At 44.3% G+C, this 21,051-nt stretch overlaps 1 protein-coding gene across 1 annotated transcript in view; it reads right to left on the bottom strand.

Moving 5' to 3' along the window:
* Positions 1-19,929, bottom strand: part of LOC148148679 (putative G protein-coupled receptor 139) — a 53,487-nt gene extending 33,558 nt beyond the window's left edge. Inside the window, exon 1 of the mRNA XM_087992365.1 lies at positions 19,840-19,929. Coding sequence (XP_087848491.1) covers positions 19,840-19,929 — 90 coding nt within the window. The remainder of the gene's footprint in view (positions 1-19,839) is intronic.
* Positions 19,930-21,051: the final 1,122 nt, after the last annotated feature.

Here is a 21,051-nt window from a genome sequence, read left to right as displayed (position 1 = left end):
GAAGCTGTACAGGATATTGGTGAAACCACTTTTGCAGTGTTGTATACAGTTCTGATCACCCTGCTATAGCAAGGGTGGCATGGTGGCACTGTTGTTAGCGCTGTGAGGGAAATGGGTCTTTCATGGCAGAGGGCTGTGTCAAACCCAGTGGTAGAGAATCCTTGATTGCAGAAAAAGGTGGACATTTCTGAGGCACCTGGCGGGAAATGGCATCTTGAGAAATGATATAATGGAGACAGAGATATTAGGAGAATTGAATGGAGACTTTATAGCAAGCAGATTGTGAGAAGGTCTTTTCAAGGTACCTGTGGGAGTCATGGATTGGGAATGGATATTGGTGATGATCTATCACCATAGTTCCAAAATAATGCAACAGCATATAAAACAGTAATTGCTGCTCCTGGAATTTGAGGAAATCACCTCTAACACCTAAAATACCTCAAAAAAAGGAGCAGCTCTTACAACCAGAAATTTTTCCCGTCCTCCATCTTGGATTACCAACAAAAATGTCAAGGAATGAAAAGCAAGAGTCAGAGAAAGACCAGGTGATGTGAAGAACCAGGTGGAAAATGGAAGCAAAATTGATATTGTTTTTCCCAATTTCGAATGAGAGACGGAAGCAAGAGTTGTGGGAAGTGACCCCAGTCATATTGGTATAAGAAATGTTCCAAGTACCTCATCTCAAGACTGGGGCCCATGTGGGTACTTCTGATCACTCACTTGATTGGAACAAAAAAGAAGTTACTAAAAGTGAGGATGAGCTTGGCCAGACAGAGGAGGAGGGGGGGTCGTGGATGTGGATGGTTCATGCGGTTTTTCCAAGAAGCAACGTGAACCAAAAGAAGATCCCAATGAAAGGTGGGTGTGTAAAGGAATTGCATGTGTAAAGAGTGATGAAGAAATGGCTGCTGCCCACAAATTGGAAAGTTTGAAACCAGTTGGGAAGCCATGTTGAGGTTGTACAGGACATTGATAAGGCCTCTTCTGGAATACTGTGTCCAGTTCTGATCATCCCAGTTAAATCAAGGCTATTATTAAGCTGGGGAGGGTTCAGAAGAGATCTACCAAGATGTTGCCGGGAATGGAAAGAGAAGCTGGATAGGCTGGGACTTTTTTCATTGGAATGAAGGCGGTTGAGAGGTGACCTTTTGGAAGCTTACAATATAATTACGGGTATAGATAGAGTTAATGAAGGTTTTCTTTTCCCTAGAATGGGCAATTTCAAGACTCAGGGACAGATTTTTAAGGTGAGAGGAGAGAGATTTCAAAAGGACAAGAAGTACAATTTATTTTACAGAGGGTGAATATGGGTACATTTGCAAAATTTAGAAGGTGTTTGGATAAGTACATGAATAGGAAAGGTTTGGACAGATATATAGGGCAGGTGGGACTATTGTAGTTTGGGATTATGTTTGGCATGGATTGGCTGGATGAAAGGGTCTGTTTCTCTGCTCCATGACTCTAGGATGTAAATCGTCAGAAGAATCACAATGTAAGTGGGGAGAGAATAAAAACATTGGGTTGAGGTAGGAAGGCATAGGTTCCATCAGGCAGGAACAGACAGAAAGGGTCTAACCTGGTCTTTGGGGAGAAGCTAGAAGGACGCAGGGAATTTATTCACAATCTGACAGTGAACCTACATCTCACAAACAGTGAGAGGGACATAACTTCTTATTCGTATTGTAACCTCTGCCACTTTCTTTCTTGCTTTCAGATGACATAGATCTATCATAATGGCTCACATGTAGGCAGTGGGGGTGGGGGAGATGGTGAAGAAGGCCTTTGGCACACTTGTTTTCAATCACCATAACATTGAGTATTGCAGTGACAATGTCATGTTGAAGCTGTACAGGGTATTGGTAACACCACTTTTGCAGTGTTGCATATATTTCTGGTCACCCTGCTAATAGTAAGAGTGGCACGGTGGCTCAGCGGTTAGCACTGCTGCTTCACAGTGCCAGGGAGCTGGGTTCAATTCCAACCTCGGGTGACTGTCTGTGTGGAGTTTGCACATTCTGCGTCTGCGTGGGTTTCCTCTGGGTGCTCTAGTTTCCTCCCACAATCCAAAGATGTGCAGTTGAATTGGCGGTGCTAAATTGCCCATAGTACTCAGGGATGTGTAGGCCAGGTGCATTAGTCAGGGGTAAATGTAGAGTAATAGGGTAGGGAAGTGGATCTGGGTGCGATACTCTTCAAAGGGTCAGTGTGGACTTGTTGGGCCAAAGGGCCTGTTTCCACACTGTAGGGAATCTATGAAGGGTATTATTGAATTTGAAAGGATGCAGAAAATATTAACAAGGATGTTACTGAGAGTGGAGAGTTTCCATTATAAGATTAGATTAGATTACTTACAGTGTGGAAACAGGCCTTTCGGCCCAACAAGTCCACACCGACCCGCAATCCACCCACACCCATTCCCCTACATTTACCCCTTTGCCTAACACTACGGGCAATTTAGCATGGCCAATTCACCTAACCTGCACATTTCTGGACTGTGGGAGGAAACCGGAGCACCTGGAGGAAACCCACACAGACACGGGGAGAATGTGCAAACTCCACACAGTCAGTCGCCTGAGGTGGGAATTGAACCCGGGTCTCTGGCGCTGTGAGGCAGCGCTGTGCCACCATGCTGCCCACCTAAGGATAGGCTGGGAATTTTTTTTTTCCCTGAAGCAAAGGATGTTGAGAGGTGACCTTACAGAGGTTTATAAAATCACAAGGGGCGTAGATAAGGAGAATAGCAAAAGTCTTTTGCTGAGAATAGAGAAGTTCAAAACTAAAGGATGTAATTTTAAGATGAGAAGGGAGAGATTTCAAAGAAACATGAGGGTCAACTTTTTCAAACAGAGGATGGTCATTTTGTGGAATGAACTGCTAGCGGAAGTGGTCAATGCAAGTACAGTTACAGCATTTGGATAGGTTCATGATTTGAAAAGGTTTACCGGGATAAGGGCCAAACACAGGCAAATGGGATTCGTTTAGTGTGGGAATCCCTTGCTTCGCATGGACAGGTTGGACCACAGGGTTTGTTTCAGTTCTGTATGACTTTATGGCACTATAGCATAACAAACTCCTTAGATGATCTGAAAGGAGATGGGAAAGCAGGCTGTGATGAGGAGGTAGAGTTTACAGATGGTTATTGATAGGCTGGGAGAATGGATTAGAATTGGGTAGATGGATAAGGCAGGAGATGTGCATTGGATAATAAAGCTAATTCAGGACAATGCCCTCCTCCTACACTGTCATTATTGTGAGATGCTGATCCCAGGAGACAATGGGGAAGCAGGGAATGGAATGTTATTTGTTTAATGGGTGTAAGTAAAGTTCCACATGATGTCACTGACTGGTCTCACCTGGGCACAGAGAGAGCCATAAATGGGACTCACGTTTGGGTAGGATCTACAGTTTTCCTGGAACCTATCAGGGCAAAGTCAATTCTCATTCCCTTGAAAATAGAATGGGACGGCCGGCAATCCTCTTGATAAAGGATATATACTATCCCATTCTGGCAGCCTTTGGTGTACCTGGTAAGTCAGTCAATCTTTATTGATGAATCGTTGTCATGGGAGCTGAAGGTTTGGTGCCTGATAGATACTTTAACATTTCCCCTCTCACACCAGAGTTGCACAATCCCGGAGCCGTTGGAATACAGCATTTCAAATGTGCTTGTGGCAAGGGAAGTGTTTGTCCCAATGATGGAAAGTAGGAGCTTGAAATTCCTTGATGTAGCACTGGAATTTCTCTCTGTCTCTCTCCCTCCACCTCCAGCCCCTTGTACAGCTGCAGTGTCTGTGTTTGAGTCACACACTGACATCCTTCCACTCTGTTTAATGTGGACAATGCAGCCCGAGGCAACTCCACAGTGTTTTTTGGAGGACATTTTGTGAAATGTTTGTTGGAAGAAACAGTGAAGTGGCTCTGAGAACCGACTCTTGTCATGGAGACAACATGAATATTTCCTGACGCCAGAATGCAGCCCTGAAACTGGCCCCATCCCATGACGAGGAATATTCAGGGAATACCAGAGTGCAGTGTATTGAAAAAGTGTGAATGACATTCATGGCAAAGATTTCAGTTTATCACATCTTGTTTAATCTCCTGCCCTCTTTCCCATTTTACCCAGAGAAAAGTGATCAGTTCGAGTGATATCAGGAATGTGCTTGTATCATCAAAGAGAGACAAGCAAATGCTGTAACCACTTTAATGTCGGGTAGTCAAAAAGGCGAGGAAAATAGAAATCAGAAATATGAAGAAAGCTCATAGACCTGATAAGGAAATGTTTAATCCCTTTCTGTACTGCCTGACCTGCTGACAATTTCCAGTGATTTTTTAAAAATATTCTTGGTCTTTCTGCCATGCATTTCGAATCTAGTAAGCAACAAGTTTTAGCTGGGCGGGTGATCACAACCCATTCCCCTTCCCCATTGCTACATTAACTGTTTCAGTTGAGGTCAATAAGATTCCTCCAGTCTTGCCCCTTGTCCTTGATCAATATTGTCCCTGCTATGCTGCCTCCTTTATATGGTCAATAGAGCCTCATGGTGTCTTGCACCCCCTCCCCTGTGCTTGATCAATGGGCTCCTGATGCCTTGCCGCCACCCCACTCTGCCTCCATCCTGCTCAATAGGCATCCTTCTGCCCTGCAAACTATCCATGATCAATCAAACTCCTGCTTTCTTATCTTGTGTCGTTGATCACTAGGGATCATACAGTCTTGCCCACTATCCATGACCAATAAGACTCCTACCCTATTTCCCACTGTCCCTGACCAATAAAACTCCTGCACTATTTCCCACTGTCCATGACCAATACAGCTCTTGCTGTCTGGCTCCTTATCCGATTCCCCTCCTGTTGGTATTCCAGTTTTTCCTCTCCCCCTTCCTGCTCCTCGATACAGTTTATAATGAATGCTTTGTGTCTTATGATGTTCACTCCCTATTTCCCTTCATCCGCTGACCTGAGACTGAGAGTCATGCCTCACCATTTCTCCTATACTCCAGTTCAACATTATTACCATTTATTACTCAAATAGGTCTGTACTTTAAATTGAAAGAACAGGATATGATATTGGGTGGCAAATTATATGCATAAAAATTTTGTGGCTATATGTGTTCCGAGCACAATACTAATTCAAAAATATGTTTGAGTCAATCAGAGAGAAGTGCTTTCAAAAAACAAGAGAATGCTCTGTCTGTCATCTGCAGTGCTGATATTCTGTAAGTTCCAAGTTACCAGACACCCCTTCTCAATTGTTTACAAGCAATCTGGGCATAATTTCTTTATGTTTATTTGTTATTGCAGAGGTGTCTTTATTCATCCCAAGGAACTCACTGTCACTGGCCACTTTCGTTGCTGTTCAGAGATTGGTGCAGAAATCAGTCTTGAATTGCAGCAGTCCGTGGGGTCAGGTACACCCGTGTGCAAACTCACTGCACCACTGCAACATTGAGAACTTGTGATTCCTTTCCTCAGTCAGGGACTCGCCTTCCCTTGTAGAGTGGATCAGTCAATAAACTTTGATTTTATTCCACCCCTTCTGATAATGATTTAATTGTTAGACGTAATCCATTTTCTTAATATGCTCATTTACTGGATTTGCAGACACCTTCACCTCGCATTCTTCAAAACATTTTTTTTTAAAAGGAAACTGTGACCTTCAGAACTGCCTTTACTCCAGAGCATCTCCAACTATCCCTCCAGGTGGCTAATCCTCCATCATATTACTGGAAAATTTGGGGGAGACTTCCACCAGTGTGTTATGCCCAGACATCCTGTGTATTTCAGCATGGGATACAGGCAGGGTAAGGTACAGGACACAGGTAGAGGTGGTCAAGAACAATATCTCCTTTAATCTACTTTCACAATCACCAACTCTGTAAGAAGGCGAGCTTCAGAATTTTGAAGCAGTAACAGAGAAAGAACAGTGATTCAGTCCGTGATCAGAGCAGTGTTTGTCTCGGAGGGGAATTTTCAGGCAGCATTTCTCCCAGCCATCTGTTGCCCATGTCCTTCTGGTTGGGAGCGATTGTGGGTTTGGAACCTGCCTTCAAAGGAGACATGGTGAGTAACTGCAGTACATCTTGTAAATGGTACAGACTGCTGACACCATGTGTTGCAGGTGGAGGCAGGAAATGTGTACCTGGTGGATTTAGCATCAAACGAGTAGGCACTTTTCTTAGCTTCCTGAATTTCCTTAGAGTTAGGCTCTACTGAAACAGTCAAATGGAATCTATTCCATCTCTCTGCCTAACTATGCTTAAAATGTGGTGGAATTTGGAGAGTTAGCAGATGAGTTACTCACCGAAGAATTCCTTGATCATGATCTTCTCATGTCGTAACAGTATGTGTATGGTTAATCCAGTTCAGTCTCTCAACTATTCCAAATCCCAGCATGTTGACTGTGGAGAATTTAAGGTTGGTAGTGTCATTGAATGATAAGTAGAGATGCTGAGATTCTTCGTTGCTGACGACAGTAATCATATGTCACTTGAGTGGCACAAATCCACTTGGATCAGGTAGTCTGCTACAGTAGCTACATGAACGCCATTCTCTATAAGGGATTGGAAAACTCATCTGACTTACAAGCACCTGCAGAGTGTTTCTCCCCTTGAAGATCACGACATTTATGCAACAGGCTGCAAACTAAGACACAAAGAAGAGGCAGAACTATGTCCCACTGCCTTAGCCTTCAGAAATCTAGCACCATTTGTCCTTCCATTATCATTGCCTTGACAAATTCCAGCCAAAACCTATTAGAAGCAATGTGGATTATTAATCCATATTCAATCCTGCTAACACTTTGAGTTTTGACCTTCCGTGAATGTGCATGATTAAACAGCACACTTGAAAGTCTAAGTGAGATACAACCAATCTGAACGTTCCATGTGGGCCACAATAATTTTCCACTTCTCTGTCCGTTTCTTGCAGCAAATGTTATGACAATTGTGATTCTCTGCAGAGGAAATTGTGGCCTTTCGAAATGCATCTCTGTCTACATGGTGGGCATGGCAGTAGCAGATCTATTCGTCATGATCTTCAATGTGATTGTGTACTTGATATTTAATTATCACTTTCCATATTCCTTTCTGTCTTACACTGCTGTATGTAAGTTTGTCTTGTACTTAACTTTTATTACGCTGGATATGTCAGTGTGGTTCACAGTCACATTCACATTTGATCGATTTGTAGCGATCTGTTGTCATGACTTTAAAGAAAAGTACTGCACCAAGAGAATTGCAACTACAGTTATAGCAACATCTTCAGTCCTGACTTGTTTAAAGGGTATTCCAATGTTCTTTTCATATGAAGCTGAACAAATAATTAATAATGTGCACTGGGGCTGCAGGACAAAAGCAGCTGTTTATACAATACCTGCATGGTCAGTGTATAGTTGGATGCAGTCAACGTCAGTCGTTTTGCTTCCTTTTGCTCTCATGACCTTGTTTAATTCTTTGACTGTCAGACGTATTTTATTGGCTAACAGAACACGCAAGGGACTCCGAGCTAAAAGCACCGAGAGTCAGAGTGATCCAGAGGTGAGAGGTCGGAAGAAATCCATCATATTACTCTTCACTGTGTCAGGCAGCTTTATTCTGTTGTGGTTGACATCCGTTGGAAGTTTTACAGCCACCAGATTATCAAGTAGTGTCTACTATCAAGGTGATTACTCAAATCCTGGATATATCGCCACGGAAACTGGATATCTACTTGAGTATTTAAGTTCCTGTACAAACACGTGTATTTATGCAGCAACCCAGAGGAAATTCAGAGAAGAGCTGAGAAATGCTCTGAAATCTCCTGGGGAACAATTTCTTTGTTCTTTTTTAAAGATAAAGAACACAAAACCTCCCAAAAAGCCATCTCAACTAAAATAAGGTTTCTTCTTGTTTACCGCATAACAATGATAAATGTCCTGAAAATCTGGCAATGGGAAATATTGGGATTGGCATGAATGATGTTCAGTAAAAGCTGATGAAAGGAAACAAGTTCAAATTGTTCACCATATTAAGACAGAACTTTCTGTGATGTTTAATAGGATCAAATTAGGCTAGTGGAAATTGACAATGGGTAGCTGTTAAAGTATAGCCCTGTTGAGCTGAACGTTTGCCCCTCAAGGTAATCACATTGCTTCCATTTGAAAGCATGTCAGGATCAAGAATCATGACTGCCGTTGTGTCTACGAAAGTCTCCTCGCAAATGAGATGTAAAAACATACACAAAGTGGTCTGGTATCTTTTGATTCAAATGGCAATCAATATGAGAGTTGCACAGTAAACAGAAATCTAACAATTTATTAATGATCAGGGAAAGCTGTTTAGATTTGTGAAGTCCCATTGGAAATAGCTGACCAACTTCGTGACAATGTGTGCTGGGCAAAAATAAAACAGAATTGCTGGGATGATGAAAATGGGTTTAAAATGTTAGGTTGCAGAAAGAGAAACCTTTGCTTTTACACTCCTGAAAACAGAGGTTATAGCTGGTGCAAAATGCTGACTGCCACTTAAAGAAAGAACATAAGCAGCTAAAGTGGGACTTTTCCTTTGGAATTGAAAGAAGGCGTAATGGTAATGACCCTGGATGTATAGTTGTAACTCCCTGTATTAATAACAAAAATAAAACTTGGTAAACTCTACTTAAAATCCCAGCATGGCGAATGGGAAAGTAAATCTCATTTGCATAGCAAGTGCAGGATTAAATTCTGGTCAAAGAAACACAAAACACACAGAAGAAAGAGACGGCATATATACAACTCAGTCTGCTCTGTCACACTGTAGCAACCTGGTAGAAGCTTCACCTTCACTACATTTCACTGAATCGAAGGTCATGGAATAAAATGCAAAGAGAGAGGCAGAATCAAAGTAGCTAAAAAGAATCTAGCAAAATGGAGGCATTCAGACGGTTACTATTCCAGATAAAGCTCTTCCTTTTCACATTCTTCTGTTTCACGAGAAAGATTATTGTCACCTCATCTCTTTCACTCCCCCAGTAACCTCTTTTTTCTCCATCCTACATGTTTCCACTTGTTGGATTAGATTGCTTACAGTGTAGAAACAGGCCCTTCGGCCCAACAAGTCCATACCGCCCCACCGAAGCGCAACCCACCCATACCCCTACATTTACCCCTTACCTAACACTACAGGCAACTTAGCATGGCCAATTCACCTGACCTGCACATCTTTGGACTGTGGGAGGAAACCGGAGCAACCGGAGGGTGCCCACGCAGACACGGGGAGAACGTGCAAACTCCACACAGTCAGTCGCCTGAGGCGGGAATTGAACCCGGGTCTCTGGCGCTGTGAGGCAGCAGTGCTAACCACTGTGCCGCCCACAAACTATTGCTGGAAAACTATTGCATTTTAACCCCTGCTCTGTGTAGGTCAAGTGTTAATGGAAAGTCACCACTCTTTTATTGTCTTGACCCGAAATAATTGCTGACCTACTCAGTGCTTCTCTGTTTTTCTGTTCTTTCTCATGGCAGATCAGGCATGGATGCTGTTTGTCACACAACCAGCCAAACATGGGGCGGAGCGATTTTAAACACTTCTCATGATGCTTCACTCAACACTGGGAGGGCATGCACATGTGTCAAACAAAATCCTCACTTAATCAGACTGATGGAATGATATCTGAACAATAACGCTGGACATTTTCTTAGTAACCATCAGGACAGAAATGGAGGTACAAATGAACATGATTAGAACTGAGTTGCCCTGCAATCGCTCAACAATCATTTCATAATCATGAAATCTCATGGCATCATTTGAAAGATGGGACAGATAACCTGCTGCCAAACTCCATCTAGTCCTTCCCATGTGTGGCTGATATCTCTGTACACCTCCATGTTGGAAAGTCTGTGGAGGAAGCACTAATGGTGGCAAGGACTGTGCAGGTCATAGAGTCATAGAGAAGTACAGCATGGAAACAGACCCTTCAGTCCAACTTGTTCATGCTGACCAGACATCCCAACCCAATCTAGTCTCACTTATCAGCACCTGGCCCCTATCCCTCCCAACCTTTCCTATTCATATACCCATCCAGATGCCTTTTAAATGTTGCAATTTTACTTGCCTCCACCCCTCCCTCTGGCAGCTCAGTCCATACATGTACCACCCTCTACGTGAAAACGTTGCCCCTTTGGTCTCCTTTATATCTTGCCCCCTCAACCTAAACCTATGCCCTCAAGTTCTGGACTCCCCCACCCCAGGGAAAAGACTTTCTCTCTTTATCCTATCCATGCACCCCATGATTTTATAAATCTCTATAAAGGTCACCCCTCACCTCCTAAATGTATTGAAAGCACCAATACCGACTGTTGGAGCTGAGTGTCAAAGGACATTGCTGCTAGAGGAAACTTAGAAAGACAAGTGCAGCAGATCCAAGACATGAATATCATTACTTCATTCCTTCGAGAGGAAGGCCAAGGTTTTACAGCACTGTATGTGTGTTCTCACTGAGTCCTGGGGAAATAGAACATCATCTTCTTATAGTATTCGAGTCTCCCTCTTGAAAAAACCTGAGAAAAATGTTCCATGGATTCTTAATTGCTTGTATGCTGAAGAATACTGATGTTCACACTGGGCAAGGCAGATCTCAATATGAAATGTCACCTGATAGGTTTTTTTTTTTCATTTGACAAGTTGGGCTTTAATTGAAACATTGCTACCCAATGCTCTAAGTCTGGTTTCAACAATAAAAGAGCAGTTAGTTAAGCAAAAGATGATAAAATCGAATAAATCAATACACATGCAAATAATACACTTTTTAAAATATTGACAGACAGTAAACATACAACATTATTTCTATCCCAATGGCTAACCTACACGTACCAGAGAATTGCGTTCTCTGTGACAGATACACATTTGACTTAACTGTTGTTTTCAACTTCTGGTCTTGAGAGATTGGTAGCCTCTTCCTTGAGTATTCACTCAAATTTGAAATCCAACCTTTTCAGCTTCAAATAATAGGTTATGAATTCTAATAAACATTTTCTCACCTGCAACTTTCAAACAAAAACCCTTTCAATATGGGAATTGACTTCTCAACTATTCTGAGCAATCTCCTTTCTCTTGAGTCAACCAGCTCCAACATCAACAGTGAATCAGGTTGTGTGTGATATGAAATGAAAAGGTTCACCGATGGCACATAGCTCAATGGTTAGCACTGCTGCCTCACAGGAATCTGGACTTGAATCTGCCCTTGGGTCACTGTCTGTGCGGAGTTAGCACATTCTCCCTCTATCTGTATGGGTTTTCCTCCGGGTGCTCTGATTTCCTTCCACAGTCAAAAGAAGTGCAGGTTAGGTGGATTGGCCATGCTGAATTGCCCACAATGTCCAGGGATGTGCAGGCTAGCTGGATTAGCCATGGGAAATGCAGTGCTATATGGATAAGGTCCAGGCTGAGACGCTGTTCTGAGGGTCAGTGTGGACACAATATGCCAAATGGCCAGCTTCCACACAGTGGCAATTCTATGATTCTGTGAAGTCAATAAGGCTTAATTTCAGATGTTTAATAAAAGAAACAATCCTTGATTCTTCGACTTGAAGGCAGGATAATGTTCTTCCATAACAAATAAGGAGAATGCTTGAGAATTTCAGCAGGTCTGGCAGCATTTAGAAAATAGAACACATAAACATTACAGTGCAGTACAGGCCCTTTGGCCCTCGATGTTGCACCGACCTGTGAAAATAATCTGATGTCCATCTAACCTACACCATTCCATTGTTATTCATAGACATGTCCAATGCTCATTTAAATGACCTTAATGTCAGCAAGTCCATTAGCAGGCAGGCCATTCCATACCCCTACTATTTTCTGAGTGAAGAAATAACCCTTAATATCTGTCCTCAATCTGTCACCCCCTCAATTTAAAGCTATGTTCCCTCGTGTTAGCCTTCACCATCCCTCACTGTCCACCCTATCTAAGCCTCTGATTATCTTATAGGTCTCAATTAATTCACCTCTCAACCATCTTCTCTCTCATGAAAACATCCTCAGTTCCCTAAGCCTTTCCTCGTAAGGCCTTCCCTCCATACCAGGCAACATCCTAGTAAATCTCCTCTGCAACCTTTCCAAAGCTTCCACATCCTTCCAACAATGCAGTGACCAGACTGCACGCAATACTCGAAGTGCAGCCTTACCAATGTCTTGTATAGCTGAAGCATGACCTCGTGGCTCCAAAACTCAATCCCCCTTCCAATAAATACCAAGACACCATATGCCTTCTTAAATCCCTATCAACCTGGGTGGAAGCTTCCAGGGAATTACGCACCAGGACACCGAGATCTCTCTATTCATCTACACTGCCAAAACTTTTACCATTCGAGCAGTACTCTGCATTCCTGTTACTTCTTCCAAAGTGAACTTGTTCATACTTTTCCACATTAAACTCCATTTGCCACTTCTCAGACCAGCTCTGTAGCTTATCTATGTCCATCTGTAACCCACAACATCCATCGGAACTATCCACAACTCGGCCTACCTTAGCATAAATTTACCAACCCATCCTTCTAAGCCCACATCCAGATCATTTATTATAATGACAAACAGCAGTGATCCAAAACAGACCCTTCCGGCACACCCTGGTAACTGAGCTCCAGGATGAACATTTCCCATCAACCACCACCCTCTGTCTTCTTTCAGCTAGCCACTCTCTAATCCAAACCGCTAAATCACCTTCAATTCCGAAACTCCATATTTTGTGCAATAGCCTACCCTTCACAAAACCAAGCTGACTATTCCTAATCAAATTATTCCTTTCCAGATTATTATAAATCCTATCTCTTATAACCTTTTCCAATACCTTACCCACAACTGAAGTAAGGCTCACTGGTCTATAATTTCCAGGGTTGTCCCAACTCCCCTTCTTAAACAAGAGAACAACATTTGCTATCCTCCAGTCTTCTGGCACTACTCCCGTCAACAATGATCACATAAAGTTCAAAGCCAAAGGCTCTGCAATCTTCTCCCTGGCTTCCCCGGGAATCTGAGGATAAATTCGAATCCAGCCCAGGGGACTTCTCTATTTTCAGATCTTCCAAAATTGTTAAAACCTCCTCTTTGTCAACCTCAATCCCATCTAATCTAGTAGCTTCTATCTCCATATTCTCACTAACATTGCCCTTTTCTACTGTTAATACTGACAAAAAGTACTCATTAAGCGCTTCCCCTATGTCCTCAGATTCCACACACAACTTTCCACTGCTATCTTTGATTGGCCCTAATTTTTCGCTCATCATTCTTTTATTCCTGACATTCCTATAGGATACCTTATGGTTTTCCTTGATCCTATCCACCAACAACTTCTCATGTCCCCTCCTGGCTCTTCTTAGCCCTCTTTTTAGTAAACCATGAGTCCCTCTCTCGACAATTGCCTCCCTGCCTGATAGGTATGTACGTATTAAAGATCCACAGTAGCTGTTCCATGAATAAGAGCCACATTTCAAGAGTGTCCATCCCCTGCAGTTTCCTTCCCCATCCTATGCATCCTAAACCTTGCCTAATCGCATCAAACTTGCCTTTCCCCCAGTTATACCTCTTGCCATGTGGTATATACCTATCCCTGCCCATTGCTATTGTAAACATAACCGAATTATGGTCACTATTGTCAAAGTGCTCATCTACCTTCAAATCTAACACCTGTCTGGGTTAATTCCCCAGTACCAAATCCAATATGGCATCGCCCCTTGTTGGCCTGTCTACATACTGTGTCAGAAACCCTCTTGCGCACATTGAACAAAAACTGACTCATCGAAACTACTTGTACTATAGTATTCCTAGTCAATACTTGGGAATTTAAAGTCCCCCATAACAACTATCCTGTCACTCTCACTCCTATTGAGAATCATCTTTGCTATCCTTTCCTCTACATCTCTGGAACTATTCAGAGGTCTATAGAAAACTCCCAACGGGGTGACCTCTCCTTTCCTGTTTCTAACCTCAGCCCAAACTACCTCAGTGGATGAATCCTCAAACATTCTCTCAGCTGTTGTAATATTGTCCTTGATTAACAATGCCACACCCCCCACCTCTTTTACCATCTTATGGAGAGATAAAGACAGGGTGCAAAGAGACTTGGATTGGGAAGGAGGATAGATCAGGAAAAGGGGCAAAGATATTGTGCCTGGTTAGTGAGAGATCAGGATAGAGAGTAAAATGACTGAGATTGGGGGGAATGTGAGTAATCAGGACAAGGGCAAAAAGACTGGAAGTGGGGGGGGGGGGGGAAGCGGGGGAGCAGGGAAGAGACCTGGAGAAGAGCAAAGAGATTGCATCTGGGAGGGAGGGGAGAGAGATCAGGTCAAGGGGCAGAGTCATGGAGTCAGAGAGTCCTACAACATGGAGACAGGTCCTTTGGCGCAAACTGGTCAACGCCGACCAAAACATCTGTACACGTTTCCCTGCACTTGGCCCATATCCTTCTAATCCTTTCCTATCCAGGTATTTGTTCAAATGCCTTTTAAATATTGTTCATGTGCCCACCTCAACCACTTCTGCTGACAGCTCATTCCATATGCGTACCACCCTCTGTGTAAAAAATGTTGCCCCTCAGGTTCCATTTTATTCTTTTCCCTCTAACCTTAAACTGATGCCCTCTAGTCCTCGATTCCCCAACCCTGGGAAAATGACTGAGTACACTTACCCTATCCATGCCTCTCATGATCTTGTAAACCTCTATAAGGTCCTCCCTCAGTCTCCTACGCTCTGAAGAAAACTGTCCCAGTTTATCCAACCTCTCCCTATAACTCAGACTATTGAGTCCAGGCAACATCCTTCTAAATTTCTTCTGCACTCTTTCCAGATTAATAACATCCTTCCTATAGCAAGGTGATCAAAACTGAACACAGTACTGTAAGTCCAGCCTCACCAATGTCCTGTCGAAATGCAACTTAACTTCCCAACTCCTCAACTCAATGCCCTGACTGATGAAGGCCAGTGGGCCAAAAGCCTTCCCTGCCCTATCTACCTGTGCCTCCACTTTTAGAGAACCATGAACCTGAACTCCAAGATCCCTCTTTTCCACTATGCTCCTTAAGGTCCAACCATTCACCATGAAACTTCTACCTTAATTTCACCTTCCAAAGTGCAAGACCTCACACTGATCGATATTAAACCCCTTTTATAATTTCTCAGCCCACTTTCCCAGCTGATCAATGTCCTGCTGCAATTTCTGATAACTTTTCTCTCTGTCCACAATATCGCATATTTTAGTGTCATCTGCAAACTTACTAATCATGCCTTTTATATTCCATGTGATCTCACCTTCCAGAGCAGCCTACTATCTAGAAGCTTATCAAAGGCCTTACTGAAATCCATACAGACTACATCCACCGTCCTGCTCTCGTTAACCTTCCTGCTCACTTCATCAAAAAACTGTAACAAATTTGTGAGGCATGATCTCCCATGCACAAAGCCACGCTGACTACGCTGAATAAAACCCTGACTTTTTAATGCACATATATCTTATGCCTCAGAGTCTTCTCAAATAACTTACCCACTACAGATGTTAAGCTTACTGGTCTATAATTTCCAGGTTTTTCTTAGCAGCCCTTCTTGAATAACATTCTCCACGCTCTAATCTTCCCGGACCTCACCCATGGCTAATGATGATGCAGAAATATCAGCCAGGGACCTTGTGATTTCTTCTCTAGTCTCTTGCAGTGGTCTTGGATATATCTGGTCAGGACCAGGAGATTTATTCATCTACATACATTCTAATACATCCAATACCTCCTCTACTGTGAAATGAAGTGTCCCCAAGATATGACCACTAACGGCCCCAAGTTCCCAGGTCTTCATATCTTTCTCCATGGTAAACACAGAGGAGAAATGTTCATTGAGACCCTCGCCTAATCCCTGCAGTTCTACATATACATGTCCACTTTGGGCTTTGAGGGGGCCCCATTCTCTGTCTAGATATCCTTTTTCCTTTAATATACCTAAAGTACCACTTTGGATTCACCCTAATCTTCTCAACAAAGGAAACCATAGCCCCTTTTTGCCTCCTGATTTTCTTCTTCAGTAAACTCATGTGTTCCCTGTATACCTCCAGGGATTCCCTTGCTCCCAGCTGTCTGTACCTGAGCTTTGTTTCTTTCTTGCCATCCAGCATTCTCTATTCCTGCCAACCTTGCTCTTCGCCCTCACAGGAACATATAGACCTTGAACTCTAGCTATCTCACTTTTAATGGCCTCCCACTTGCCGGAGGTCCCTTTGCCTGCAAACCAACTAATCCAACCAACCCCTGCAAGCTGCTGTCTAATTCCACCAAAGTTTGCCTTGCCCAGTTCAGAATGTGAACCTGTGGACAGTTTTATCCCTCTCCATAACTATTTTAACGTTAATACAACTATGGTCCCTGGTCCCAAAGTGCTCCCCCACTGTCACCTCCGTCACCTGTCCTGCCCTAATTCTAAAGAGTAGGTCGAGCTTTGCCCCTTCCCAAGTAGGTCCCTCTATACACTGCTTGAGGAAACTTTCCTGAAAGCACTTAACAAATTCCACCCCCATCTAAGCTCTTAACACTCTGGCAGTCCCAATCCATGTTAGGAAAATTAAAATCCTCCACTATGACAACCGTATTGTTCCTGCAGAGAGACTGAGAAGGCAGGGAGAAGTGAGAGAAATCAAGACAAGGGCAAAGAGATTTGGACGGGGGAGATGTGGGAGAAGAAGTCAGTGGAGTGATCCTGAGTGGGAAGGAAGAAACCATGACAGGGGAAGAGGTCAGGACTGGGGAGCAATAGATAGGGAATTTGGAAGCATGAAATAGGGACAAAAGCAGAAATTGCTGGAAAAGCTCAGTAGGTCCATCCGCATCCATGGAGAGAAATCAGAGCTAATGTTTCAGGTCCAGTGATCCTTCCTCAGAACTGATGGTAGCTAGGATAAAGTGCTTTTTGTGCAGAACGTTTGGGGGGGAGGAGTAAATGACAGGTGGAGAGAGAGCCCAAAGAGAGAGAACAACAGTTGGACAGACAAAGGAGTGGATAATGATCAACCTGGGGGAATGAATGGCTACTAATAGGGACCACTATTGATTAGGAGAAAGTGAGGTCTGCAGATGCTGGAGATCAAAGTTGAAACTTTATTGCTGGAACAGCACAGCAGGTCAGGCAGCATCCAGGGAACAGGAGATTCGATGTTTCGGGCACAGGCCCTTCTTCAGGAATGAGCAGAGAGTGTTCAGCAGGAGAAGATAAAAGGTAGGGAGGAGGGACTTGGAGGAGGGGAGTTGGAAATGTGATAAGTGGAAAGAGGTCAAGGTGAGGGTGATAGGTCGGAGTAGGATGGAGGCGGAGAGGTCAAGAAGAAGACTGCAGGTCAGGAAGGCGGTGCCGGGCTGGAAGGATCCGGCTGAGACAAGGTGGGGGGAGGGGGGATGAAGAAACTGGTGAAGTCCAAGTTCATCCCCTGCGGTTGGAGGGTTCCCAGTCGGAAGATAAGACGCTCCTCCTCCGACCGTCGGGTTGTTGTGGTTTGGCGGTGGATGAGTCCAATGACCTGCATATCCTCGGTGGAGTGGGAGGGGGAGTTGAAATGCTGTGCCACAGGTTGGTTGGGTTGGTTCGTCCGGGTGGCCCAGAGGTGCTCTCTGAATCGCTCCGCAAGTAGGCGGCCTGTCTCCCCAATATAGAGGAGGCCACACCGGCTGCAGCGGATGCAGTAGATGATGTGGGTGGAGGTGCAGGTGAATCTGTGGCGGATATGGAAGTTTCCCTTGGGGCCTTGGAGAGAAGTGAGGGGGGAGGTGTGGGCGCACGTGTTGCACCTCCTGCGGTTGCAAGGGAAGGTGCCGGGAGTGGTGGTTGGGTCGGTGGGGGGTGTGGATCTGACAAGGGAGTCGCGGAGGGAGTGGTCTCTACGGAAAGCTGATAGGGGAGGGGAGGGAAATATATCCTTGGTGCTGGGGTCTGTTTGGAGGTGGCGGAAGTGACGGCGGATGATGCGCTGTACATGGAGATTGGTGGGGTGGTAGGTGAGGACCAGTGGGGTTCTGTCCTGGTGGCGGTTGGAGGGGCGGGGCTCAAGGGCGGAGGAGCGGGAAGTGGAGGAGATGTGGTGGAGGGCACCGTCGACCACGTCGGGGGGGATATTGCGGTCCTTGAAGAAGGAGGCCATCTGTGTTGTACGTATTTTGAACTGGTCCTCCTGGGAGCAGATGCGGCGGAGACGAAGGAATTGGGAGAATGGGATGGCGTTTTTACAGGGGGCAGGATGGGAGGAGGTGTAGTCCAGGTAGCTGTGGGAGTCGGTAGGTTTGTAGTAGATGTCCGTGTTGATTCGGTCGCCTGAGATAGAAACAGAAAGGTCTAGGAAGGGGAGGGAGGAGTCCGAGACTGTCCAGGTGAATTTGAGGTCGGGGTGGAAGGTGTTAGTGTAGTGGATGAACTGTTCAACCTCCTCGTGGGAGCACGAGGTAGCGCCGATACAGTCATCAATGTAGCGAAGAAAAAGATGGGGGGTGGGGCCAGTGTAGTTGCGGAAGATGGATTGTTCCACATACCCTACGAAGAGGCAGGCATAGCTGGGGCCCATGCGGGTGCCCATGGCTACTCCTTTTGTTTGGAGAAAGTGGGAGGATTGGAAAGAAAAGTTGTTCAGGGTGAGGACCAGTTCGGTCAGTCGAAGGAGGGTGTCGGTGGAAGGGTACTGGGTGGTACGGCGGGAAAGGAAGAAGCGGAGTGCTTTGAGTCCTTCGTGATGGGGGATGGAGGTGTACAGGGACTGGATGTCCATGGTGAAGATGAGGTGTTGGGGACCGGGGAAGCGGAAATCCTGGAGGAGGTGGAGGGCGTGGGTGGTGTCACGAACGTAGGTGGGGAGTTCTTGGACTAATGGGGACAGGACCGTGTCGAGGTATGCCGAGATGAGTTCGGTTGGGCAGGAGCAGGCTGAGACGATGGGTCGTCCATCGACCCATTAATAGAGTCATACAGTCATAGAGATGTACAGCACGGAAACAGACCCTTTGGTCCAACTCGTCCATGCCGACCAGATATCCCAACCCAATCTAGTCCCACCTGCCAGCACCCGGCCCATATCACTCCAAACCCTTCCCATTCATATACCCATCCAAATGCCTCTTAAATGTTGCAAATTTGCTTGCTTCCACCACATCCTCTGGCAGGTCATTCCTTCCACGTACCACCCTCTGTGTGAAAAAGTTGCCCCTTAGGTCTCTTTTATATCTTTCCCCTCTCACCTTAAACCTATGCTCACTAGTTTCAGACTCCCCCACCCAAGGAAAAGACTTTGCCTATTTATCCTATCTATGCCCCTCATAATTTTGTAAACCTCCATTATGTCACACCTCAGCCTCCGACGCTCCAGGGAAAACAGCCCAGGCTGTTCAGCCTCTCCCTATAGCTCAAATCCTCCAACTCTGGCAACATCCTTGTGAATTTTTCTGAACTCTTTCAAGTTTCACAACATCTTTCTGATAGGAAGGAGACCAGAATTGCACGCAATATTCTAATTGGGGTCTCATCAACTTCATTCCGTCATTCATTCCTTCCTACCTTCCTTTCTTACTTGCTTGCTTCCTTCTTTCCGATCTTCATTTCTTCATTCTTTCCTCATTATTTCCTTCCTTCCTTCCTTCTGACCTTCCACCCTTCCTTCATTCATTCCTACCTTCCTTTCTTCCATCCCTCCTTCCTTCAATCCTTCCATGTTTCCATCCTTCCTTCCTTCAATCCTTCCATCATTCCATCCTATATTTCCTCCTTGCTTCCCTCATTCCTTAATACCTTCTGTCCACCCTTTATTTCTTCCTTCTTTCTTTCTCTCTCGTTCACTTCCTTCTTTCCATCCTTCATTTCTTCATTCTTTACTTACTTTTTTTTCTTCCTTCCGATCTTCATTCCATTCTTTCTTCATTCCTTCCTTGATTATGTTAATTCTTTCATTGTTCTTTCCTTCCTTCATTTCTTCCTTCCTTCAATGCTTCATTCCTCCTTCCATCATTCCATCCTTCATTCTGTTCTTCCTCCCTTCCATCATTCCTTCCTTCATTCCTTCCTTACTTCACTCCTTAATTCCTTCCTCCCATTCTTCATTCATTCCTTCCCTCGTTTTTTCATTCCTTCCATCCTTCATTCCTTCTTTTCTTCAATCCTTCCTTCTGTCCTTCCTTCTGTCCTTCATTTTTTACTTCCTTCATTGCCTCCTTCATTCCTTCCTTCCGTCCTTCATTCTCTTCATTATTTCCTTTGTTTCTTCCTTTCTTCTTGCCTTCATACCTCATTCCTTCCTTCCCTTCATTTTTTCCTTCATTTCTTCCTTCATTGCCTCCTTCATTCTGTCCTTTCTTAATTCTTTCATTCCCTCTGCTCTTCCTTCCTTCCTTTGTTGATTCCTTCCTTCCTTCATTCATACCTTCATTCCTTCCTTCCTATCTTTCGTCCTTCCTTCCTTCCGCCCTTTCTACCTTCCTTCCTATATTCCTTCCTTCTTCCCTTCATTCCTTCTTCCTTCATCCATACATTGCTTCCTTCATTTGTTTCATCCTTTCTTCTTTCCTTCATTGGTTTCATCCTTCATTCCTTCCTTCCTTCTCCTTTCCTTGCTTGTTTCCTTTTATCCATCCTTCACTTCTTCATTATTTCTTTACCTCTTTCCTTCCTTTCTATCAACTTTCCTTCCTTCCTTCATTCCATACTACCTCCTTTCCATCCATCCTTCCTTCCCTCCTTCCTTCAATCCTTCCATGCTTCCTTCATTGCTTCCTTCCATCAATCCTCCCAACATTCCATCCGATATTCCTTCCTTCATTTCATCCTTGCTTCCTTTATTCCTTCATTCTGTCATTCCTTCCATCCCACCTTTTCTCCTTCTGGCCTTCCTTCATTTCTTCATTCCTTCTTTCCTTTGCTCCTTTCTTCCTACCTTCCTTCCGACCTCCATTCTATTCTTCCTCCATTCCTTCCTTGATTATGTCAATAATCCTTCCTTCGTTCCTTCCTTCCTTCATTCCTTTGTTCCTTCATTCCTTCCTTCATTCATTCCTTCCCTTGTGCTTTCATTTCCTTTCTTCCTTAGTTCCTTCAT

The sequence above is a fragment of the Chiloscyllium plagiosum genome, unplaced genomic scaffold (genome assembly GCF_037043375.1).
Source record: "Chiloscyllium plagiosum isolate Xiang-an unplaced genomic scaffold, Cpla_swu_hap1 HiC_scaffold_12, whole genome shotgun sequence".
NCBI classification, from domain to species: Eukaryota; Metazoa; Chordata; class Chondrichthyes; order Orectolobiformes; family Hemiscylliidae; genus Chiloscyllium; species Chiloscyllium plagiosum.
The sequence above is the reverse complement of the archived record's forward strand: the minus strand, read 5'-3'. Positions and strand labels throughout refer to the sequence as shown.